General features: G+C 44.1%; 1 protein-coding gene across 1 annotated transcript in view; it reads left to right on the forward strand.

The window, feature by feature from the left end:
* LOC140719986 (E3 ubiquitin-protein ligase TRIM62-like) overlaps positions 1 to 23,601 on the forward strand; it is a 185,615-nt gene that overhangs the window by 35,506 nt on the left and 126,508 nt on the right. The window contains exons 2-6 of the mRNA XM_073034898.1: positions 702 to 856; positions 1,556 to 1,651; positions 2,059 to 2,292; positions 4,125 to 4,147; positions 4,235 to 4,353. Of these exons, the coding sequence (XP_072890999.1) occupies positions 702 to 856; positions 1,556 to 1,651; positions 2,059 to 2,292; positions 4,125 to 4,147; positions 4,235 to 4,353 (627 nt within the window). The remainder of the gene's footprint in view (positions 1 to 701; positions 857 to 1,555; positions 1,652 to 2,058; positions 2,293 to 4,124; positions 4,148 to 4,234; positions 4,354 to 23,601) is intronic.

Below are 23,601 nucleotides of genomic sequence, written 5' to 3' on the forward strand. Positions count from 1 at the left end.
ATCTCGACATGAAAGTCGATTTTACATTTCTCTCCACAGATGCTGTCTGACCCGCTCAGTCCCTCGAGTTTCTTACTCGAGATTCCAGCATCTGCAGTCTCTTCGGATCGCTTCGGATCGCAGCGATGGGACCTTTGCAGATTCAGCGAATGTTTCTGTCACACTGGATTTTTACGGGACGGGGTTGTTAGCCCGATTCCCAACCCTCCTCCTTTTGCAGCCGGGCTTGGGCAGTCCATGGCCGAGTTTTCATTTCTGTTCCGACCTGCTTAATCTGTTTCTGATCCCTCCCTGATATAGATACCACAATTCCTTCCCACAGACAGCAACATAATGTTCATTCCCCGAGTCTGCTGCGCGCGTAGTGGACAATCGCGGTACTGCAGGGGATCAGCAACTCCCCGAAAGTGAAAGCATTCTGAATCAGGAAGTGCTGGGAGTCAACATGGCTTCGAAAGGACCGGCCGAGAGTTTGAGCGAGGAGGCAATTTGTCCCGTCTGCCTGGATTTCTTCATCGATCCGGTTATACTGGAGTGTGGGCACAACTTCTGTCGCTCTTGTATCACACGGTGTTGGGAAAGGGAGAAGAGAAAATCCTGCCCGGAATGTAGAGCGGTGTTTGCTGACCGCACCCTCAGGGTGAATCGGGCCTTAGCAAATATGACACAAAAAGTTCGGAATCTAAACCTGAATCCGAAAGGGAAGGAAATTAAACTTCACTGCGAGGAACATGAGGAAGAACTGAAGCTGTTTTGTGAAACGGACAAGACACTGATCTGTCTGATCTGTAGAGACGCGCAGGAACACAGAGAACACCGCTTCATGCCGATTAAAGAAGCCGTTAAAACCTACAAGGTAAAACTAAAGTTAATTTAATACTTAACACATTTCCTTTGTCCTACATACCATCACACGAGCCTCCATAACCAACACTTCATTCTTTGCAACTTTCACCATCCAACGGGATGCTACCAGCAAACAAATCTCTCCCTCCAACAGTCCAGACCCACCCCTCCCCACAACTCTCCGCTCTCTATACGGATCGCTCCCCATACTGTATCGCCCTTATCCACTCGCTCCTCCCCACTGATCTCCCTCCTGGCACTGACACCTGCAAGCGGGACAAGTGCTACACCTGACTCCTAACCTCCTCCCTCGTCACCATTCAGGGCCGCAAACAGCCCAGTTCCTCCCGTTTCTTCCATGGTCGATTGTCCTCTCGTATTAGATTCCTTCTTCTCCAGCCCTTTACCTCTTCCACCTGTCCCCTCCTAGCTTCTCACTTCATCACCCTCCCCCACGTTCCCCCTCACGTTGTCTCACCCGTTACCTGTCAGCTGGTTCTCATACCCAACCTTTTTATTCTGGCATCTGTCCCATTCCTTCCCAGTCCTAATGAAGGGTCTCATCCCGGAACACCGGCTGTTTATTTCCCCTGAATAGATGCTGCCTGACTCACTGAGTTCCTCCGGCATTTTGTGTGATAATCGGGTTTGATCACCTGTTTCTTTTGATGCATCTTTGTTTCTATTTCCTTCACGCTCTGACTTCCAGGATCAGCTAAAATCTTCCTTAGACTCTCTCACAAAAAAAAAATCAGACTTCCAGGAAAAGGAGCAGCAACAGAAAGAGAAGATTTCCGGAGTTCTGGTGAGGCTTCCTGAGCGGAATTTCTGATGTTACTGTCGAGTTTTGCTCGATTTAATGCAGAATAGCCGAGAATCGCAGCTCCAGTGACCTGGGTTCGATCCTGACCTCTGCTGCTGTCTGTGGAGTTTGCATGTTCTCCCTGTGACCACGAGAGACACCGACACATCACAACGACATGCTGGATGAATGGCTAATTACCGTTAACCTTGTAAAGGTGGGGAGGGTGTGCGTGAATCAGATGGGGTTTATGGGTCAATAAGTGAGAGTAGGTTTCAGGAAAATGTGAGTGAATGGTGTTGACGGGAATGCACTCAGAAGTAGCATGGACTCCAATAGACCGAACTTAACGACAAAAGGAAACAGAGCACAGCAATGCAGTATATTAATCTTCACCTTTCATTCAACAGGAACAGTCACACAGCCTTCAGTCCCACATCACATCCCAGTTTGCTGAACTGCGCCAGATTATCACTGAGAAAGAGCAGAGCTTACTCAGGGATCTCAGGGAAGAAGTGAAGAGGATTCTCAATCCAATGGAGAAGAATCTTCGGGAGATTCAAAAGAATATAAGGATTATTCAGGAGGAAATTTCAAAGTTAAAGGAACAGATGGATCAAAAAGACAGTGTGATATTTCTCAAGGTGAGGGATTACATTTTCAATTTATTTCTGTCAAATTGAACTAAATGAACAGTGGTATATTTGAAATAAACACAGCATAGAGGCCAGTTCTAACAAATCAATTGTCGCTGCTGGTGACCTCACACAAGTTGTTATACTTGCATGATGTGCCCTCCCATCACTCCAATAATGACATTTCAAAATGTCCAAGATACGCTTTCAGTCCTTCATTAGCAAAATACAATCTTGAAGCGATCAAACTTCAGGGTAATTCACTGTAAAGTAAGCTGCAACACAGCGGTCAAGAACAGAATGTCATCCGCCCGTCCCCAGCTCAAAACTGCCCAGAACAAAGTACAGAGACGTAACCTTTTAATTTCGCTTTTACCACGTCCCCACTCACGTGACGAGTTACCATAATAAACACCAGACTGGTTATCGTAATAAATACGTAACACAGAATACAATGCAGACAGAAAACAGACGTGTTGCTCCTACACATAGCATTTACAAATGTCAGTAAACTGTTTCTCACCAGACAATTGATGTAACTATTCAGGATTGTTGTTGTCCCATAATAATAAGATTATTAAGGGATTGGACACGCTGGAGGCAGGAAGCATGTTCCCGCTGATGGGTGAGTCCAGAACTAGAGGCCACAGTTTAAGAATAAGGGGTAGGCCATTTAGAACAGTGATGCGGGAAAACTTTTTCCACCCAGAGAGTGGTGGATATGTGGAATGCTCTGCCCCAGAAGGCAGTGGAGGCCAAGTCCCTGGATGCTATCAAGAGAGAGTTAGATAGAGCTCTTACAGATAGCGGGGTCAAAGGATATGGGGAGAGGGCAGGTACGGGGTACTGATTGTGTATGATCAGCCATGATCACAGTGAATGGCGGTGCTGGCTAGAAGGGTCGAATAGCCTACACCTGCACCTATTGTCTATTGTCCCAAAACTGGACTTCCACAACTTCTGTACATCCCAGGACAGAATGCAAATTTCTCTGAAATTATTTACTCTGACCACAACACAGAGTTGCTGTCTGTGTCCTTAATTCTACATAAAGTATCCTCTAAAACTCCCATTAACACCCAGTTCCAGTCATAGGCTGTGAGTGTGTCTGGTGCGGTGGGTGTGAGGGTCTCTCTGTCAATCGGTGAGAGCAAAGAATGTGACCCACCCATCAGACTTCTCTTCTGTATCCTGTTTCCATCAGATTAGGGAATCTTTCACTGTCTCTTTATTTTTTGGATAAATTTCAAATGGGATTATATCCCTTTCTCCATTAACAGGCCATTAGGTCCATCTTCTATCAGTTTCCATGCTTCACAATCCTCCACCCACCTACTCACCACACCCAGCAACAGTGCCCGAACTCCCTGGTCCCACACGTATTTATCCAGCCTCCCCATTACATTCAGTCTCTGCCGTTCCATTTCAACCACTCCTGTGGCACTGAGTTCCACATCCTCCTCACTAAATTTCTAGTGGAATTTGTTAAAATCCATCTGGAATTACATCTCCCCACAAGTCTCCCCATAAATAGAGGTACTTTCTCCACCTGCACACAATTAAATCCATTACAGATCTTAAACTCCTCCATCCTATCACACTAACGTCATATCTAGATGAAGGTGCAAACCCTATCCTGTTTTCACTGTAAGTTTCATCCTCTCGGTAATGGTCTGACATTCAGAAATTTTCCCTGTAATTTACCCCGTGGTTCTGTATTGTCCGTGTGTGTGAGTGATTGCGGGAGTGGGAATTTTCAAGACCTTGTAATGATTTGGATGAAATTCAGGATATGGACAGTAAGTCCAAGTCTAATCGGATTTGTGTTTTATTTATTTCAGGAGGAAGCTCGTCGGAATAGGAGGTAGGTCAGGCTCTTTACTGAAACCCTGAATGTATTTGTAAAATAGTTCAGAACAGCAATTTATAACCAGCAGTTTAATATTTACAGGATTAATGACAATGTCCAGGAATTGTCAGTGACAGATGAGACCCTACCGGTTGAAAAATTCGATCACCCCTATTTGTTGAAAACAGTGCTGAGAGAAACGCTTGATGCTATTAATCGAGGTAAAACTTACAAAGATTCATTTCTCCTTGTTTATGAAGCTCAATTTAGTTCCAATTTGAGGCAAAGATTGTCTGAAATACTGGGCTGAAGGGGAACTGAAGTTTATTTCACATCAACCCCACTGACTGGGAGGCATCACTGTCACATGGGCAGCTGGAGATGTCAGACCCCTGGACACACTAGCACAGGGTCACAATACAACCAATACACGGGACTGGCAGATGAACCACTGTGTCCTGATACCAGTCAAATGCACTAACACACCAGGACATGAGTTTGGATCTACCAGAGGAACTGGGAATTTAATACTGACGATAATATTTTAGGGAATAAAAGCGGGTATCAGTGTGGTGACCGGGATTGTCAGGAAAATACACAAGTCCTTCATGTGCCCTGAGAGTGCAGACTCTGACTGACACAGGTCTTCCCCCTTCCGGATCAGCATCTCTCACTGTTGTTAGAGGCAGAAGAGGGGAGTGGTCGTGATCGGGGACTGAATCGTCAGGGGAACAGACAGGAGAATCTATTGATGTGAACGGGACACCCGAATGGTATGTTGCCTCCTCGCTGCCAGGGTCAGGGATGCCTCGAATCGTGTCCGCAGCATTTTAGAGAGGGAGGGAAAAGAGCCAGATATCTTGGTAAATTTGTGACAATGACATTGGAAGTAAAAGCAAATAGGCCCTGAAAATAGAATTTGGAGAGCTTGTTGGAAAGCTCTGAAGCAGTACCCCCAGGGTTGTAATTTCTGGATTGCTGCCTGTGCCACGTGCTGGTGAGGGTAGAAACAGGATAATTTGACAGATAGAGCGTGGCTGAGAAGATGGTGCTGGGGACAGGGATTCAGGTTCTTGGATCATTGGGATCTCATCTGGTGGAGGAATGACCTGCTCAAAAGGGATGGGTCGCACCTCGACCCGAGGGAGAACAATATTCTCACAGAGAGGTTTGATAGAGCAGTTGGGGAGGGTCTGAACTAATTTGGTGGGGGGGGGGGGTGGAACTGGAGTGAAGGGATAGGACTGATCGTAAAATGCAAAGATAGTCAGACTGTCAGATAGGGTGGACAGATGAGAGGACAAAATTGCAGCCAGCAGGGTGAGTATCAGTGCATTAGGGATGCAGAGTTAAAAAGGGTAGCAGATACAGTACACAAAGTGTTATATCTCAATGCATGGAGTATGAGAAATAAGGTGGATGATCTTGTTGCACTATTACCGATTGTTAGGTATGATGTTCTGGCCATCACGGAATTTTGACTGAAGGATGGTTGTTGTTGGGATCTGAATGTTCAAGATTACACAATGTATCGGAGGAAGGAAGGAAGGAAGGCTGATTGGGTGGTGTGGCTCTGCTGGTAAATCAGTAGCAAGATGTGACATAGGATTGAAGATGTTGAATCTTGTGGGTTGAGGTAAGGAACTGCAAAAGTAAAAATGCCACTGACACCAGTCATATTCAGGCCTCCCAACAGTCAGTGGGTTGAGGCCCACAGATTACAACCGGAAATAGAAAAGGCTGATGAAAAGGACAATGTTATGATAACTATGGGAGATTTCAACATGCAGGTCAATTGGGGAAATCAGGTTGGTAAAGGATCTCAAGAGAGTGAGTTTGTTGAATGCAATGTGATGGCTTTCTAGAGCAGTTTGTCGTTGAGCCTACTCGCGGAACAGCCCTACTGGATTGGGTGTTATGTATTGAACCAGAGGTGAGTAGTTAAAAGAAACCTTAGGAGGCAGTGCTCACAACATGACTGAGTTCAACTTGAAATTTGATAAGGAGACAGTACAGTCTGACGTTGTAGTATTTCAGAGAAGTAAAAGAAATTACAGTGGTCTGAGAGAGGAGTTGGCCAAAGCAAATTGGAAGGAGATGCTGGCAGGGATGAGAGCAGAGCAGAAATGGTGTCAGTTCTGGGAAAATGAGGAAGCTGAAGGATAGATGTATTTCAAAAATTAAAAAAAATACTCAGATGGCAAAATAATACAACCGTGGCTGACAAGGGAAAACAAGTTAATGTAAAGACAAAAGAGAGGGCATACAACTAAGCAAAAATTAGTAGGAAGACAGAGGATTGGGAAGCATTTAAATATCTACAGAGAGGAACTAAAAGGATGATTGGGAGGGGAAAAATAACGAAGAAATTGATTTAAATTGAATTGACTTTATTACTTACATCCTTCATATACATGAGGATTAAAAATCTTTACGTTACGTCTCCATCTATATGTGCAATGTGCAATTTATAGTAATTTATGATGAATTATATGTATAACATGCTGGTCAATATAACATAGAAATACAGATGTGTCAGCATGAGTTAATCAGTCTGATGGCCTGGTTGAAGAAGCTGTCCCGGAGCCTGTTGCTCCTGGCTTTTAATCTGTGGTACCATATCCCGGATGGTAGCAACTGGTACAGTTTGTGGTTGGGGTGACTCTGGTCTCCAATGATCCTTCAGGCCCTTTTTACACACCTGTCTTTGTAAAATAAGTTAGCAAACAATTTCAAATTGTTTTTCAAGTATTGTAAAAAAAAACAGACATAAGAGTGGATATAGGACCGGTAGAAAATGAGGCCGGATGTATAATAACGCGGGATAAAGAGATGGCAGATGAACCAAATATTTTGCACCAGTCTTCACAATGGAAGACACTAGCACTGTGCCCGGTGTTGAAGAGTGCGAGGGAAGAGAAGTGAGTGCAGTTACTGTTACAAGGGAGAAGGTGCTCAAAAAGCTGAAAAACCTAAAGGTACATAAGTCACCCGGACCAGATGAACTGCACCCTAGTGTTCGGAAAGAGGTTGCAGTAGACTTGTGGAGGCATTTCAAATGATCTTTCAAAAATCACTGGACCCTGGCATGGTGCCAGAGGACTGGAAAATGGCAAATGTCACTTAGCTCTTTAAGTAAGGAGGAAGGCAGCAGAAAGGAAATTATTGACCAGTTAGCCTCACCTCTGTGGTTGGGAAGAAATTGGAGTATGAGGCTATGGAATACTTGGTGACCCTGGACAAGATAGGACAAGTCAGCATGGCTTCGTTAAGGGAAGATCCTGCCTGACAAACCTGCTGGGATTCTTTGAGGAGATTACAAGCAGGATCGATAAAGGGGATGCAGTGGATGTTGTATATTTGGAATCTCGGAAGGCCTTTGACAAGGTGCCACACATGAAGGTGGTAACCAGGTTAAGAGGCCATGGTATTACAGAAAAGTTACAGGCATGGTTAGAACATTGGCTGATTGGTGGGGAAACAGCGAATGAGAGTAAAGGGATCCTTTTCTGGTTGGCTGCAAGTGACTCGTGCCTCCATTCAGTCATGAGCAGATCCAATTCTTCCGGTCATCCACGCTCCACTGATTTCACCCTATACCCTTTGATGCCCTGGCTAATCAAGAACCTATCTATCTCTGCCTTAAATATGCCTTGGCCTTAACAGCCACTTGTGGCAACAAATTCCACAGATTTTCCACACACTGACTAACGTAATTTCTCCACATCTCAGTTCTAAAAGGACGTCCTTCAATCCTGAATTAATACCCTCTTGTCCTAGAACAGATGGCTTTGTTTCCAAGTTTGCAGATAATACAAAGATTGGTGGAGGGGCGGGTAGTGTTGAGGAAACAGTTAGACTGGACAAGGACTTGAATGAGGAGAATGGGAAGGAAAGTGGCAAGTGATATACAATGTTGGAAAATGCATGGCCATGCACTGTGGTCGTAGAAATAATGTGCAGATTTTTTTTTCAAATGGGGAGAAAACCCAAAAAGCTGAGTTGAAAATGGACTTAGCAGTCATTCTGCAGAACACCCTAAAGGTTAACTTGCAGGTAGAGACAGTGGTGAGGAAGGCAAATCCAATGTTAGCATTCAATTCAAGGGGTTTAGATAGCATTCAATCCAAGAGCAGGGATGTGATGCTGAGGCTTTATAAGGCACTGGTGAAGCCTCACCTTGAGTATTGTGAACAGTTTTGGGCTCCTCATCTAAGAAAAGATGTGCTGGCATTGCAGTAGGTTCATTTCATAAGGTTGATTCCAGGAATGAAAGGGTTATCATACAAGGAACTTTTGATAGCTCTGTGTCTGTACTCGCTGGAAATTAGAAAGATGAGGGGGGATCTCATTGAAACCTTTCGAATATTGAAAGTCCTAGACAGAGTAGATGTGGAAAGGATGTTTCCCATGGCGGTGGAGTTTAGCACAAGAGGGCACAGCCTCAAGATTGAGGGGCGTCTATTTAAAACAGATGCAGAGAAATTTGTGCCAGCAGCTGGTGAATTTGTGGAACTTGTTGGGTGTATTTAAGGCAGAGATTGATAGGTTCTAGATTGGACACAGCATCAAAGGTTATGGGGAGAAGGCCAGGTCGTGGGGCTGAGGAGGGAAAAAAAACGATCAGACATGATTGAATGGCGGAGCAGACTCGATAGGCAAATGGTCTAATTCTGCTCCTATGTCTTATGGTGATCAGACCACTACATTGAAGCATTGTGAGAATGAGCTCGGACACACCAACAAGCATTGACATGGGTCAAGATTTCATCTCGGGAGAAGCACACACAGCATAACCGGCCTGGCAAAGCTCCCTCACACACATACACAGGAAGGACTGGCAGATTGTAGTCAGAGCCTCAGCAATGTACGTTGTTATTTCCCTCAGTAACCTGGAAACCAGTCTCTTCAGAGACAGTCATTTATTCATTTAAACAACTCAATCACGTGTGACACACGGCCACAGAAACAGAACAAATTCCCATTTAGGATTGAAATCTGCCGTCCTTACCCAGTCTGTCTGTTCTGTGGCACTGAGCTGCCCTCTGACGTGACGTCACATCAACACTTCACAGACAGACTCCGGGATGAGATTCCTCAGGAGGATGATCTGGGAGGGTTTGACGGATGTTGAACTCACGGCCCACTTCATCAATCTGCAATACTAAGATGTCTTCTTGAGCATGGCCCATTTGTGTGTGTTTGCCCCCTCCCATCCCTCTAACCATTTCCCATCTGTGTACCTGCCCAAATTTATTTTAAAATATTTTATTTTTACCTGTTTCTACAGCGTCTGAGGGCAAATTCCATTTACCAACTTCCCTCTCTACGAGAATGTTACCCGATAGACCACTCAGAAAAATTTCCCGTCTCACTTTCAATCTGAGGCCTCTGGTTCTGTACTCCCATTTCTTGGAAAAAGAAATGTTATTTAAGCTCCTTATGAATTATTTCCCTCGATAAGGGGTCATACCTGAACATCCTACACTACAGCTGAATAGCCCAAGCTTATCCACTCTCTGCTTTTAACCCAAGCCCCCAGTCCTGGTAACATCCTCCTGAAGCCTCCTGTCCAGCGTAATGACATCCTCCCCATATTCGGGAACTGGAAATGCAGACAATGCTCCAAGTGTGGTCTATCATCGACATCAAAGGCATTGCTGAATTTCATGTGGACAGTGTGGAATAGGTTGATGAATACAGGACTGAAAGTGTTTTTTTAGATTGGGACAAGAAGGGCGGCGTGGGAGCTAAATTCTGAAGGAAGGCAGTTCTGTAAAAAACTTTGCGTACAAGAACGGCAAGACTGCGCAGGACAGCGCGGAGAGTTTAAAAAGATGACCACCCTATACAGCGGGCAGCGGAGTGGGTGGCAGCAGAGTGTAGGGCTTTGGCTCAACGGGCTTAGACGGTAACGGGAAGAGCCAAGAGCGAGGCACCGACTCTTTTTTTCTCCCCTTGGCAAATCGGCCCGGATAGACGGGGGAACAGCAGGGCACATTAGCTAACGGTTTAAAAAGTTTGTGTGTTTGGCGAAGTAAGTGGGTGAGTTGACCTATCTTTCTTTGTTTCATTCCTGTAGAGTTAGGTAGCATGTCTGCAGGGTTAGTGCTTTGTTCAGGGTGTCAGATGTGGGAATCCTGGGAGACCTCCAGCCTCCCTGATAGTCACATCTGCACCAGGTGAACCGAGATTCAGCTCCTCGGAGACCGTGTTAGGGATCTGGAGCTGCAGCTTGATGACCTACTGCTTATTAGAGAAAATGAAGAGGTGATAGACAGGAGCTACAGGGAGGTAGTCATCCCTAGGCTACAGGGGTCAGAAAACTGTGTGACTGTCAGGAGAGGGAAGGGAAATGCCCGGATAGTGGAGAGCACCCCCGTGGCTGCCCCCCTCAGCAACAAGTATATCGTTTCGGATGCTGTTGAGGGGGATGACCTGACAAGGGACGGCCACGGTGACCGGGTCTCTGGCACTGAGCCTGGCGCTGTTGTGCAGGAGGGAAGGAGGGAGAAGAGGAATGCAGTAGTCATAGGGGATTCCATAGTCAGGGGAACAGACAGGAGATTCTGTGAGCCTGGTAGAGATACCCGCATGGTGTGTTGCCTCCCAGGTGCCAGGGTACGGGATGTCTCGGATCGGGTCGAGGATATTCTGAAGGGAGAGGGCGAGCAGCCAGCTGTCTTGGTACATGTTGGTACCAATGACATAGAGAGGAAAAGGGAGGAGGTCCTGAAGAGTGATTTCCAGGAGTTAGGAAGGAAGCTGAGAAGCAGGACCTCCAGGGTAGTAATCTCAGGATTGCTACCTGTGCCACGTGCTAGCGAGGGCAAGAATAGTAGGATCAGGCAGATGAATGCGTGGCTGAGAGACTGGTGCAGGGGGCAGGGCTTCAGATTCTTGGATCATTGGGATCTCTTCAGGGGGAAGTATTACCTGTTCAAAAAGGACGGGTTACACCTGAACCATAGCGGGAATGTTTAATAGAGCTGTTAGGGAGGGTTTAAACTAATTTGGCAGGGGGGATGGGAAACCGGAATGATAGAGTAGAGGAGGGGGAAAACAGAAATAAATCTAAGATAGTGAGCAGTAAAGATGTCAGGAAGGACAGGCATGTGATGGGGCAAATTTGCAGCCACTGGGATGAGTTGCAGTGCAATCAATGCAAAAAGTATCAAATACTGGACTTAAGGTGTTATACTTAAATACACACAGCATAAGGAATAGGGTGGATGATCTTGTCGTACAGCTACAGATTGGCAGGTATAATGTTGTGGCCATCACTGAGACGTGGGTAAAGGATGCATGTCTCTGAGAGCTGAACGTCCAAGGATACACGGTGTATCGGAAGGACAGGCAGGTAGGCAGAGGGGGTGCCGTGGCTTTATTGGTAAGAAATGATATTAAATCATTAGAAAGAGGTGACGTAGGATCGGAAGAATCTTTATAGGTTGAGCTAAGAAATCGCAGGGGTAAAACGACCCTGATGGCAGTTATCTACAGGCCTCCTAACAGCTGCAGTGAGGTGGACTACAAATTACAGCAGGAAATAGAAAAGGCTTGCCAGAAGGGCAGTGTTATGATAATTGGGGGGGATTTTAACATGCGAGTGGATTGGGAAAATCAGGTCAACACTGGATCTCAAGACAGAGAATTTGTAGAATGTCTACGAGATGGCTTTTCAGAACAGCTTGTTGTTGAGCCCACTAGGGGATCAGAGGTACTGGATTGGATATTGTGTAATGAACCAGAGGTGATTAGAGAGATTGAGGTGAAGGAACCGTTAGGAGGCAGTGGCCGTAACATGATTGAGTTCACTGTGAAATTTGAGAAAGAGAAGCCGAAATCAGATGTGTCGGTATTTCAGTGGAGTAAAGGAAATTACAGTGGCACGAGAGAGGAACTGGCCAAATTTGACTGGAAAGGGACACTAGCGGGAGGACGGCAGAGCAGCAGTGGCTGGAGTTTATGCGAGAAGTGAGGAAGGTGCAACACAGATATATTCCAAAAAAGAAGAAATTTTCGAATGGAAAAAGGATGCGACTGTGGATGACAAGAGAAGTGAAAGCCAAAGTAAAAGCAAAGGAGAGGGCATTCAAGGAAGCAAAAATTAGTGGGAGGACAGAGGATTGGGAAGTTTTTAAAAGCTTACAAAAGAAATCTACGAAGGCCATTAAGAGGGAAAAGATGAACTATGAAAGGAAGCTAGCAAATAATATCAAAGAAGATACTAAAAGCTTTTTCAAGTATTAAAAGAGTAACAAAACAGGTGAGAGTGGATATAGGACCGATAGAAAATGATGCTGGAGAAATTGTAATGGGAGATAAGGAGATGGCTGAGGAACTGAACGAGTATTTGCATCAGTCCTCACTGAGGAAGATATCGGCGGTATACCGGACACTCAAGGGTGTCAGGGAAGAGAAGTGTGCGCAGTCACAATTACGACAGAGAAAGTACTCAGGAAGCTGAATAGTCTGAGGGTAGATAAATCTCCAGGACCAGATGGAATGCACCCTTGAGTTTTGAAGGAAGTAGCTGTGGAGATCGCGGAGGCATTAGCAATGATCTTTCAAAAGTCAGTAGACTCTGGCAATGGTTCCGGAGGAGTGGAAGATTGAAAATGCCACTCTGGTATTTAAGAAGGGGGCAAGGAAGCAAAAAGTAAATTATAGACCTGTTAGCTTGACATCGGTGGTTGGGCAGTTATTGGAGTCAATTGTCAAGGATGAGGTTACAGAGTACCTGGAGGCATATGATAAGATAGGCCAAACTCAGCATGGTTTCCTTGAAAGAAAATCCTGCCTGACAAACCCATTGAAATTTTTTGAGGAGATTACAAGTAGGCTAGACAAGGGAGATGCAGTGGATGTTGTGTATTTGGATTTTCAGAAGGCCTTTGACAAGGTGCCGCACATGAGGCTGCTAAACAAGATAAGAGCCCATGGAATTACTGGAAATTTACATATGTGGATACAGCGTTGGCTGATTGGCAGGAAACAGAGTGGAAATAAAGGATCCCATTCTGGTTGGCTGCCGGTTACCAGTAGTGTTCCACAGGGGTCCGTGTTGGGGCCACTTCTTTTTACGTTGTATATCAACGATTTGGATTATGGAATAGATGGCTTTGTGGCTAAGTTTGCTGATGATACAAAGATAAGTGGAGGGGCCAGTAGTGCTGAGGAAACAGAGAGTCTGTAGAGAGACTTGGATAGACTAGGAGAATCGTCAAAGAAATGGCAAATGAAATACAATGTTGAAAAGTGTGTGGTCATGCACGTTGGTAGAAGAAATAAACGGCAGACTATTATTTAAATGGAGAGAGAATTCAAAGTTCTGAGATGCAACGGGACTTGGGAGTGCTCGTGCAGGATACCCTTAAGGTTAACCTCCAGGTTGAGTCGGTGGTGAAGAAGGCGAATGAAATGTTGGCATTCATTTCTAGAGGAATAGAGTATAGGAGCAGGGATGTGATGTTGAGGCTCTATAAGGAACTGGTAAGACCTCACTTGGAATACTATGTGCAGTTTTGGGCTCCTTATTTAAGAAAGGATGTTCTGACAATGGAGAGGGTTCAGAGAAGATTCACTAGAATGATTCCGGGAATGAGAGGGTTAATATGAGGACCATTTGACCGCTCTTAGACTGTACTCCGTGGCGTTTAGAAGAATGAAGGGGAACCTCACAGAAACATTTTGAACGTTAAAAGGCATGGACAGAGTGGATGTAGCAAAGTTGTTTCCCATGGTGGGGGAGTCTAGTACAAGAGAGCATGACTTAAGGATTGAAGGGTGCCCATTCAGAACGGAGATGCGAAGAAATTTTTTTAGCCAGAGGGTGGTGAATCTGTGAATTTCTTGCGGCAGTGGAGACCAAGTCATTGGTTGTATTTAAGACAGAGATTGATAGGTATGTGAGTAGCCAGGGCATCAAAGGTCATGGTGAGAAGGTGGGGGAGTGGGAAAATGGGAGAATGGATCAGCTCATGATAAAATGGCGGAGCAGATTCAATCGACCGAATGGCCGGCTTCTGCTGCTTTGTCTTATGGTCCTATTTGAATGTACCAGTATACGGAATAAGGATCTTGTAGCACAGGTAGATTTTTGCAGGTACAAACTTAGGCAGGTACGACTTTGGTCGAAGGAATTAAACACATAGACAATTCTGTAAACAGGGCGAAATTCAAAAATCAGAGGTGCAAAGGGACATGGGTGTCCTTGTGCAGGATTCCCTGAAGGTTAACTTGCAGTTTGTGTCAGTGGTAAGATTGGCAAACTCAATGTTTGCTTTCATTTCGAGAGGATTAGAATACAAGAGCAAGGATGTAATTCTGAGGTTTTATAAGGCATTGATCAGACCACACTTGGAGTATTGTGAGCAGTTTTGGGTCTCCTCTATCGGAAAACATGTACTGGCATTGTAGGGGGTCCAGAAGATTCAGAAGAATGATTCCGGGAATGAAAGTGTTAACATATGAGTAGTGTTTGATGGTTCTGGGCCTGTACTCACGGGAGTTTAGCAGAATACCTGATTTATTATCCCCATCAACCCTATTCTCCCGCCTCCTCCCCATAACTTTTGAGATTCTGACTAATCAAGATGTTTACTTATTAACTTCTGCTTTAAAAATCAAACAGGAGAAAATCTGCAGATGCTGGTAATCCAAGCTACACAGGTCCTGATGAAGGATCTCGCCAGATCTCTCTGACACCTGTCTGGAGAGAGTTGATGTTGGGAGGATGTGGGTGGGTCGAGAACGGTAAGCACAGCCTCCGACTATAGGGATGTCCATTTAGGACAGAGATGAGGAGGAATTCCTTTATCCACAGGATAGTGAATCTGCCACAGGCAACTGTTGAGGCCAAATAATTGAGTATATTTAAAGCAGAGTAACACACACAAATTGTTGGGGGAACAGCAGGCCGGGAAGTTTCTATGGAAAAGAGTAAACAGTCCACAGTTCAGACTGAAACACTTCATCAGGACCTGTGTTGCTTAAGGGTCCCTGCAAATTCATCCCCTGTCCTAATCAGGGGCTGCGGGGGATGGGGTTGTGGGAAAGGGGACAAAGTCATCCTCACCTGCCATCTTTGCCCCCTCTAGCTTCTCATTAACTCTAGACACACAGTTCACCCACGGGGTTTCCACCCCTCCCCCTCCTGGTTCAATCTGCCATTCATCTCTCCCCTACTGGTTCCCATTATCACCTCCTTTACTGTCTCAAACCATCACACTCCCCCACTTCACACTCACAAATGAATGTGAACATTGTATGACGGGTCTGTTCCTGTGCTGTCCGATTGTATGTTCTCTGTTCCCAGTTTTGAAGAATGAGAGGAGATCTCATGGAAACACAAAATTCTTTCAGGGGTCAACAGGCAGGAGTCAGGGAGGATGTTTCCCTGTTCAGTGGAAAACCCTTGGGGAGACATTAGTTGTCCACCCGCTTTCGTCGGGTCAAACATCCCCCCGATCCCCGGGGCCGCGCTGTCCGAGTCTCCCCCCGAACCCCGAGGACTCTCTAATTCTCTGCTTCTCCCCCCAGTCTCTGTCACCCTGGATGTGGAAACGGCGCATCCGTGGCTCGAGGTGTCTGAGGATCGGAAGAGTGTGAGATTCACCCTGACCTGAGACCGACCGGGACCCGGAGGAATCTCCCTGACACCGGGAAGAGATTCACATACTGGTCTTGTGTGCTGGGATCGGAGGGATTCACATCGGGGAGACATTACTGGGAGGTGGAGGTGACGGGGATTCGGGTCTGGTGTCTGGGAGTCGCCGCAGAGTCTGTGGAGAGGAAGGGAGGGGTCAGTCTGAGTCCGGAGACCGGATTCTGGATCATCGGGCGGGATGGTGACGTGTTACATCGGGATTATGACGTGTCCGGTCTCCCCTCCCCCGAGTCCCGTCTCGCTGCCGGTCCCATCCCCGGGAGGGTGGGAGTTTATCTCAGTTACGAGTCCGGGACAGTTTCATTTTACAACGCGGAGACCAAGTCCCATCTCCACACCTTCACTGGGAATAAATTCACGGGGAAACTTTATCCTGTCTTCGTGACTGGGGATGTAAACCAGTGGCTGAGAATCTGCTCCGGTTCCGCTCCAGGTCTGTAAACGGGTCGGGTCCCGGGACCGGCGTCAGGAGTAAAGTCCCTGTAAATATAAATGTGCAGAGAGTGCAGCCAAATACGTGGCTAAGGAGATGGTGCAGGAGGGAGGGCTTCATGTTTCTGGACAATTGGGGTTTGTTCCCGGGAAGGTGGGGCCTGTTCCGACGGGATGGTTTGCCCCGGAACTGGAGGGGGACCAACATTCTTGCGGGTAGATTTGCCAGTGCTGCGGGGGGAGGGGGTTAAACTAGATTTGCAGACGGAGGGGAACCAGAGTGTTAGAGCAGATAGTGAGGTGGAGGAGGATAAAGGTCATGCGAGGACTGCATGTATAGACAGAAATCAAAGGTTTGTACATTAGGCTGTAAATTAATTTTCAGAGCTTTAGAAATTGTAGAAAATAAAGATTTCCAAAATGATTTTGATGAAGAACATGACCAGAACATATGTGAAAAAGTGGCTACTTCAGTTTTACACCTATTGCAATAATTGTCTATGTTAGGAAATATTTTGGATAGTCTCTCCTTTGTTAAATAGTAACAGTGAACAATTTTAAATTGAATTAAACACTGATTGGCACATATTAAAGCAGAATTGACCATCTTCATTAACAAAGGTCACATTAATTCCTCTCTCCCAAACTTGTTTAATCTTTAGTGATTAAGGGGATCTATATTTTTTTGCAGATTTATTTATTTTTATTATCATTTATTTTGTGATGGTCGATTGATGACTTTTGAAGAGTTCATTAGAAAATATTCTCTCATACACACTTTCTGCAATATCTTCAGGTTAGAAATTTTTTACAAAAATAATTATCTAAGTTTCCATATATGCAAGAATCTGATTTGTTGGATACTATTTTGAATATGAATCCTTTAGTAAGAGGTTCCATTGGTAGAATTTATAATTTATTTTTAATACATTAATACAAAAAGATAACCTCTCACCTAAGGTTTATACATGATAGAAATATTTGTTGTTTCAGATGTGATAGAGGGGGAGGGATGAAAGGGGGAGGAGTGGCATTACCAGTCAGGGAAAATATCACAGCTGTGCAGGACAGGACAGACCGGAGGGCTTGTCTACAGAGGTCATATGGGTGGAGCTGAGGAACGGGAAAGGTGTGACCACACTGATAGGGGTGTATTATAGACCGCCCGCCCAATAGTCAGAGAGAATTGGAAGAGCAAATCTGTATAAAGATAGTAGACCAATGTAAGAAAAGGAAGTTGTAATAGTAGGGGATTTTAACTTTCCACATATTGACTGGGACTCCCAAACTGTAATAGGGCTAGATGGCTTGGAGTTAGTGAAATGTTTTCAGGAAAGTTTTCTAAATCAATATATTGAGGCACCTACAAGAGAGGATGCAATACTTGATCTCCTATTAGGAAACCAGACAGTCAGGTGACAGAAGTATGTGTAGGCGAACATTTTGGGTCCAGTGACCATAATGTCATTAGTTTCAAGTTAATTATGGATCAGGATAGGTCTGGTCCTCGAGTTGAGGTTCTAAATTGGAGAAGGGCCAATTTTGTGGAAATGAAAAAATATCTAGGAAGAGTGGATTGGGATAAGTTTTTTTTCCCCTGACAAGGATGTGTTCAGTAAGTGGAAGGCCTCCAAATGTGAAATTTTGAGGGTGCAGAGTTTGCATTTTCCTGTCAGGATTAAAGACAAAGTTAACAGGCATAGGGAACCTTGGTTTTCAAGGGATATTGGTGATCTGGTTAAGAAAAAGAGAGAAGTGTATAGCAGGTAGAGGCAACAAAGAGCAAATGAGTTACTTGAAGAGTATAGAATACTTAAGAAAATACTAAAGAAGGAAATCAGGAAGGCAACAAGAAGACATGAGGTGGCTTTGGCAGATAATGTGAAGGAAAACCTGAAGGGTTTCTACAAGTATATTAAGAGTAAAAGGACAGTAAGGGACAAAATTGGTCCCCTAGAAGATCAGAGTGGTCGTCTATGTGTGGAGCCTCACGAGATGGGGGAGATCTTAAACAGTTTTTTTGCATCAGTATTTACTCAGGAAACTGGCATAGTGTATATGGAAGGAAGGGAAACAAGCAGTAGTGTCATGGAACATTTGTAGATTAAAGAGGAGGAGGTGCTTGCTGCCTTACAGCGAATAAAGGTAGATAAATCCCCCGGGCCTGACTTGATATTTCCTCGGACCTTGAGAGAGACTAGAGTAGAAATTGCAGGGGCCCTGACAGAAATATTTTAAATGTCCTCAGCTACGGGTGCAGTGCTGGAGGATTGGAGGGTAGCTCATGTTATTCCGTTGTTTAAAAAAGGCTCCAATAGTAAACCAGGTAATTACAGGCCAGTGAGCCTGACATCAGTAGTATGTAAATTATTGTAAGATGTTCTGAGAGATCGGATTTACAAGTATTTGGACAGCCAAGGGCTGATTAAGGATAGTCAGTATGGCTTTGTGCATGTTAGATCGTGTTTAATGACTCTCAAAGAGTTTTTCGAGGGGGTTACCAACTAAGTAGGTGAAGGAAAGGCTGTGGATGTTGTCTACATGAACTGTAGTAAGGCCTTTGACAAGGTCCCACATGGGAGGTTAGTTCAGAAAGTTCAGACATGAGGTATCCATGGAGAGGCTGGAGAGATTGAAAGAGTGCAGAGATTTACTAGGATGTTGCCAGGTCTTCAGGAGTTGAGTTACAGGGAAAGATTGAACAGGTTAGGACTTTATTCCTTGAAGCGTAGAAGAATGAGGGGAGATTTGATAGAGGTTTACAAAATTATGTGGGGTATAGACAGTAAATGCGAGTAAGTTCTTTCCATTTAGATTAGGAAAGATAAATATGAGAGGACATGGTTTTACGGTGAAAGGGAAAAGCTTTAGGGGGAACATTAGGAGGAACTTCTTCACTCAGAGAGTGGTGGGAGTGTGGAACGAGCTGCCATCTGACGTGGTAAATGCGGGCTCACTCTTAAGTTTTAAGAATAAATTGGATAGATACCTGGATGGGAGAGGTCTGGAGGGTTACGGACTGGGTGCAGGTCAATGGGACGAGCGGAATAAAGTTTCCGCACAGACTAGAAGCGCCAAATGGCCTGTTTTCTGTGCGGTAGTGTTCTATGGTTCTATGGAGTGAAATAAACACGAGATGAGAATTGTTGATCGATTAATTTTAACTCGTTCACCGCATCCGTCAACCGAACAGAAACACCGGGAATTCAGCACCAGTTGCGGGCGGCAGGTCCTGAGCTCCCCCGGGTCCTAAAGTCCACCCGTAATGAGACAGGTTAAATGGGACAAGTGGGGGCGGTGCTGACCAGAAAAGACAGTGAAGATTGTTCATTAAGTTCATCTGCCATTTCTTTGTCCCCCATTACTACTTCACCAGCATCATTTTCCAGTGGTCCAGTATCAACTCTCATCTCCCTTTCACTCTTCATGTAACTGAAAACTAAACTTTTAGTATCCTGATTTATATTACTGGCCAGTTCGCCCTCATATTTCGTCTTGACCATTCTTATGGCTTTTTTCGTTGCCTTTTGTTGGATTATAAGAGCATCCCAATAATCCATCATCCCACTCACCTTTGCTACCCTATATGTCATTTCCTTAGGTTTAACACAATTATTACATGCCTTTTCCAGCTCAAACTGTGAATTGATTTAAAGTCAGTCCCATAATTTAATAGTTTTTATTTGAAAACTATCTACCCTCGCAAACATTGTACTGAAGACTGCATTTGATTTTTCTTCAGCCTTATACGCTTCACATTGAAATAGTATGTGTTTTGACAGTTTCATAATGACAAACTGTACACGACACAGAATGAAGTTTTCCAATTAGATACAAGGCATAATTAAGCATAGTGTGGACATTTCTATGTCATGTCAATATCATTCCTTCCCTTGTTTTAAGCCCTTCTTCTATAAACCCAACAGGTTTATGTATTTTGTAAAGGTGTCTGTCCTTATGTCCATTATCCTACGTCTTGTCATAAGCCCCCAATTCTTAACACTACCAACCCTTTAGCTTCTAATTTGCTAAGTGGAAGGTCTATATCCACAGCTTAACATTTAACAGCTTTTGGTGCTAAACAGTCAATATCATCATTTCTCTCAACAGTGTGATGTGCAGGGCCCATAATGTGCAGACATATAAATCAAACTTTATATATGAAATACCGTTTGACAAGTTTCCAACAGTCAATCTGACCTACTGCCAGAATGACCTGTTTAAGACTTATCAAAACTGAAATGTATTCTGAGCAAATTATAAGGACCAATTTCCTCCACCCACTGTAAGCCTAAACTGTTGGCAAAGAATTCTGCTTCCTATGCTGATAAATGGCTATAAGTCATTTCTTTATCATTACCTGCAATTCAGGCACACAAAAACAGCCACACCAACATCCCCAGTTAACTTATCTTTGGATTCATCTGTAAAAATGGTTACTGTATGATAATAACTTTCATTAATATACTAATGAACCAACAGACTCTCAGGCAGAACCGAATCCAATTGTGTAACCTAAAATCAACTGAAGTCATTGGAAAAAACCAGGTGGGGTTACAGAGAAAGCTACAGTGGGACATATTGTATCATCAAATACACCCGTATTCCCAGCGTCATAAGAACCCAGCCACTCAGAACAAAAAACACTCTTCTTGTGATGTCCCCAACCGTCCTCCAGCACACCTTTAACAGGATGATCATTTCCTTGCCCCGCAAATTAATCCAGTATGTTGAGATCAACTTGAACCTCTGTTACTTTGAGGGCAATTATCCCATTGCAATCAGTAAAGCCAAAACAGGAGGCAACATTACTGCACTAGAACACAATCTTAAAGTCTGTAATTGTATCACATACAAACATTTTTAATTTGAAGATGAAGGTGATCCATAAGCAACACAGACATGATCAAGAACAGATCAAATTAAACAAATATAATTGGTCAACAAAGATTTTCATGTTGCACCCAAGAATACCCACATAGATGTCTGAGAAGATTTAAAGCTCCTTTACATTCATCAATTATTTTACTGATAGGTGCTTCCACGTCAGCTTATTATCCATCCACATACTGAGAGATCTTACCACTGACACTTCCACAAGATATTAATGACATAATTTAAAATCAAGTGCAAGTCTATTAATGCTGTTTGTAAACCACATAATGTGTTTTAACGACTAAAAGCTTAAAATCCTCATCAATCTGCCCACTGTTTGACCTATTAATTGTAAATTGCAATTAATACCTCTAATCCATAAAGCAACGTCATCTGTATATTGTGATTTACCCAGGGTATCCCATTTTCCCATCTCAGAGAAAATATCATTAATCATAATATTAAATAATGAACGGCTACAAATACTGCCTTATGGGATCCCATTCTCTATCTCATAGAAACACCAACATAACATGCAGACCGGTCGACATGCACAGTCTGTCCAAATAAAAAACTCAGAAAAATTATACAATGTCCCCCTCACTCCTAATTTAATCAAAAGTCCTTTCTTCCATATCATTTCCCTTTTCAGTATCAAGAAATACTGATATTACAACATCTTTATTTAATTGTGTTTTCCGAATATCATCTTCCAAATCTAAAACTGAATCTAATGTCATTTCACCCTTCCAAAATCCACTCTAATAAAACAATTTATCATCACTCTTTCCAAAATATAACTCAAGCGCTTGATTACCATACATTCCATAAGTTTGCATAAATGAGACATTCACGATATAGGCCCTTAACTAGAAGGATCAGATGGGGATCTGCCAGGTTTTAGAATTGGCACTACTATTTCCATTTTCCATGAGGAAAGTAGATGCACAATTCAAACATTTAATATTTTCACAAAAGCGAATTAGAAACAATTACAATTTCAAATATCACTCTTTCCTGGGAGCACCTGACCTGCATTATTAATAGACGTCTTAAATTCATACAAAGAAATCTCTCCATCAGTGATACTATCATTACTACAGCTGACTTCCAGCACATCATTCCAGCACTGAAAAACATATCCCTACATTGTTTAACTTCTTCACTTAAATTATCCTGATTATGAATCTCAACAAATGACCCAGCCAGTAACACAACCTTCCCTGTTTCAGTAACAATCATTTTGCCCTCATTAATCAACATGATCCCCACAAATCCCCCCATTTTCTAAATCGTATCCCAAACAATTCCAGGTTTGATATCCCTTCCAATACTATCTCCATATAAACTCCAGTAAATCACCTCCTTCTTCACCACGGCCTTTGCCCTTTAATTGTTAATTATGTAACTCGGAGACTGATGCACCATCACATAAAAACTCACATTTCTCCCAATTTGTTTCCTGTCCCGTTATAAATCCAAATCCAAACTCATAAAGACAGGAAGGCTGACTGATGTTCACATAAACTAATCACCCTCTGAGTTCCCATTTGAGCGACATGCACCACAGCCAATGACAGCAGGGGTCAGTGTTACATCTGAGCTACGATAGGCTGGAGGAAATCGGCCCATGAGCAGCCCCTCCTCTTCCGCTCCATCACCATGGCGGTGATCAGCGATTCGCTTCTGTCGATGTCGCCGGCCTCGGCGCCCACAAGGACGGGTGTGATTCCCCTTCGCGCCTCGGTGGGTCTGGTTCAGTGACGTCTGTGGTGGCTGACGAAACATGCTTTGACAGGGAGCGAGCGAGGAAAATGACTACAACTCCCAGAAGGCCCCACTGATGACGTTGTGGTGTTGTTTAGGGGTAAGGTATCAAAGCAAAATGGAGGAAAATGTAATGCATTACGTTTTCTGTACTGTGTCGTGCCTTCAATAAAAAATTAAATTAAAAGAGAGATTCCAGCGAGAAATAGATAGAACATAGAACCATACAGCACGGTACAGGCCCTTCGGCCCACAATGTTGTGCCGACCCTTAAACTCTGCCTCCCTAAGGTTAAATTCCGCCATATACCTGTCTAACAGTCTCTTAAACTTCACTAGTGTATCTGCCTCCACCACTGACTCGGGCAGTGCATTCCACACACCAACCACTCTCTGAGTATAAAATCTTCCTATAATATCCCCCTTGAACTTCCCTCCCCTTACCTTAAAGCCATGTCCTCTTGTATTGAGCAGTGGTGCCCTGGGGAAGAGGCGCTGGCTGTCCACTCTATCTGTTCCCCTTAATATCAACTATACCTCTATCATTTCTCCTCTCATCCTCCTCTCCAGAGAGTAAAGCCCTAGCTCCCTTAATCTCTGATCATAATCCACACACTCTAAACCAGGCAGCATTCTGGTGAATCTACTCTGTACCCTTTCCAATGCTTCCACATCCTTCTTATAGTGAGGTGACCAGAACTGGACAGAGTACTCCCAAGTGTGGT

The sequence above is a fragment of the Hemitrygon akajei genome, unplaced genomic scaffold (genome assembly GCF_048418815.1).
Source record: "Hemitrygon akajei unplaced genomic scaffold, sHemAka1.3 Scf000034, whole genome shotgun sequence".
NCBI lineage: Eukaryota > Metazoa > Chordata > Chondrichthyes > Myliobatiformes > Dasyatidae > Hemitrygon > Hemitrygon akajei.